At 47.4% G+C, this 2,130-nt stretch overlaps 1 protein-coding gene across 2 annotated transcripts in view; it reads left to right on the forward strand.

The window, feature by feature from the left end:
• Positions 1–1,827, forward strand: part of Ambn (ameloblastin) — a 13,421-nt gene extending 11,594 nt beyond the window's left edge. For both annotated transcript variants that reach the window (XM_031342049.1, XM_031342050.1), the window contains exon 11: positions 1,095–1,827. In XM_031342049.1, coding sequence (XP_031197909.1) covers positions 1,095–1,625 — 531 coding nt within the window. In that variant the 3' untranslated portion in view covers positions 1,626–1,827. The remainder of the gene's footprint in view (positions 1–1,094) is intronic.
• Positions 1,828–2,130: the final 303 nt, after the last annotated feature.

The following is a 2,130-nucleotide window of genomic DNA, read 5'->3' on the forward strand; positions in this document are numbered from 1 at the left end:
GGAGAGGAGAGGAGAGGAGGGAAAGAGAGGGGAGGAGGGGAGAGGAGGGGAGAGGAGAGGAGGGAAAGAGAGGGGAGGAGGGGAGAGGAGGGGAGGGGAGGGGAGAAGAGGGAAAGAGAGGGGAGGGGAGAGGAGAGGAGAGGAGACGAAAGGAGAGGAGAGGAGAGGAGGGAAAGAGAGGGGAGGGGAGAGGAGAGGAGAGGAGAAGAGAGGAGAGGAGGGGAGAGGAGGGGAGAGGACGGGAGAGGAGAGGAGAGGAGAGGAGAGGAGAGGAGAGGAGAGGAGAGGAGAGGAGAGGAGAGGAGAGGAGAGGAGAGGAGAGGAGGGAAAGAGAGGGGAGGAGGGGAGAGGAGGGGAGGGGAGGGGAGGGAAAGATATGGGAGGGGAGAGGAGAGGAAAGGAGAGGAAAGCAAAGGAAAGGAAAAGGTTAGGGAGAAGAAAAGAGGGAAGGGAAAATGAGGAAGAGGAGAAGACAAAAAAGATAGGTGGAAGAAAAGAGTTAAAACTCATACATAAACAGGGCAGTGGTGGCACACACCTTTAATCCCAGCACTTGGGAGGCAGAGGCAGGTGGATTTCTGAGTTCAAGGCCAGCCTGGTCTACAGAGTGAGTACTAGGACAGCCAGGGCTACACAGAGAAACCCTGTTTCGAAAAACCAAAAAACAAAACAAAACAAAACAAAACAAACAAAAAACTCATACATAGAGCTATATTTGAGGGATACTGAAAAAATGTCATGGGCAAGATCCCCCCAGAACATTCCTCCTCAACCAAGGCATAAAAAACAAGGCTTGTGTTTTGTTTCATGATGGTAGAGCCCTTTCAACTGCTTACTGTTTTCTTAAAACTATGGCAGAGTAGTAGTAGAGACCCACCTTTCCTGAAAGAGGCCTTCCCCTACCCAGATAAATGGAGAATCCTCTCCCCTATATTTCAAAGCTGGTTCTATAAGAAGTGTGTTTCCACAAAGCAGTCAGCCAAATTTGCTGTTGTGTTCGTATTTATAGCTTCTCCGTGAATACATTTCATGTACAGTTGTATGGAATGAATAACACACAGTAATTCTGTCACTGATGGGTGTTTGTTTTCCAGGGAGAAAGAGGAAGTCCCATGGCCTATGGAACTCTGTTCCCAGGATTTGGAGGCTTCAGGCAAACCCTTAGGGGATTGAATCAGAATTCACCCAAGGGAGGAGACTTTACTGTGGAAGTAGATTCTCCAGTGTCTGTAACCAAAGGCCCTGAAAAAGGAGAGGGTCCAGAAGGCTCCCCACTGCAAGAGGCCAACCCAGGCAAGCGGGAAAACCCCGCTCTCCTTTCACAAATGGCACCTGGGGCCCATGCAGGACTTCTTGCTTTCCCCAATGACCACATCCCCAGCATGGCAAGGGGTCCTGCAGGGCAAAGGCTCCTTGGAGTCACCCCTGCAGCTGCAGACCCACTGATCACCCCTGAATTAGCAGAAGTTTATGAAACCTATGGTGCTGATGTTACCACACCCCTGGGTGATGGAGAAGCAACCATGGATATCACCATGTCCCCAGACACTCAGCAGCCACTGATGCCTGGAAACAAGATGCACCAGCCCCAGGTGCACAACGCATGGCGTTTCCAAGAGCCCTGACAACCTTGACATAGCAGCTACTCTGTGTATGCACAAGCTTTCCAGCTTTGTCCCCATAGCGTACCTTGTTGCTAAAACACTTGCTACCCTTCTGCAGGAAGGTGTTAAGAGCAGTAAGCATGTATTAATAAATACAAGTGGCTAGAAATAGCGTAGGTCCCTTCTTGCTTCCATTCTTATTGAAATAAAATGTATCAACTGTCTCCGTGACTTAGAAATACTATCAATGATATCAGATCAAGTCTGAGAGTCAGCACTTGGTGGTCTAGCATGTAGCTGTCTTAGGCATTATAAAATTTCTCTTACTTCATAACATTATTATACCCAGGAAATGTGACACTGCTTCTTTCTCTATGCAAAGGCACTTAGTTTCAGAATTCCAAAGTATTTCATTTAAACCTTATTAAATGGTGATTGGTGGAGAACCCTGACTGCTATTACTGGTTTCATATATTGGATTTACAATTCTTATTTATAGACTATTTTATTTAATCTAGTAAAAGAA

The sequence above is a fragment of the Mastomys coucha genome, unplaced genomic scaffold (genome assembly GCF_008632895.1).
Source record: "Mastomys coucha isolate ucsf_1 unplaced genomic scaffold, UCSF_Mcou_1 pScaffold22, whole genome shotgun sequence".
NCBI classification, from domain to species: Eukaryota; Metazoa; Chordata; class Mammalia; order Rodentia; family Muridae; genus Mastomys; species Mastomys coucha.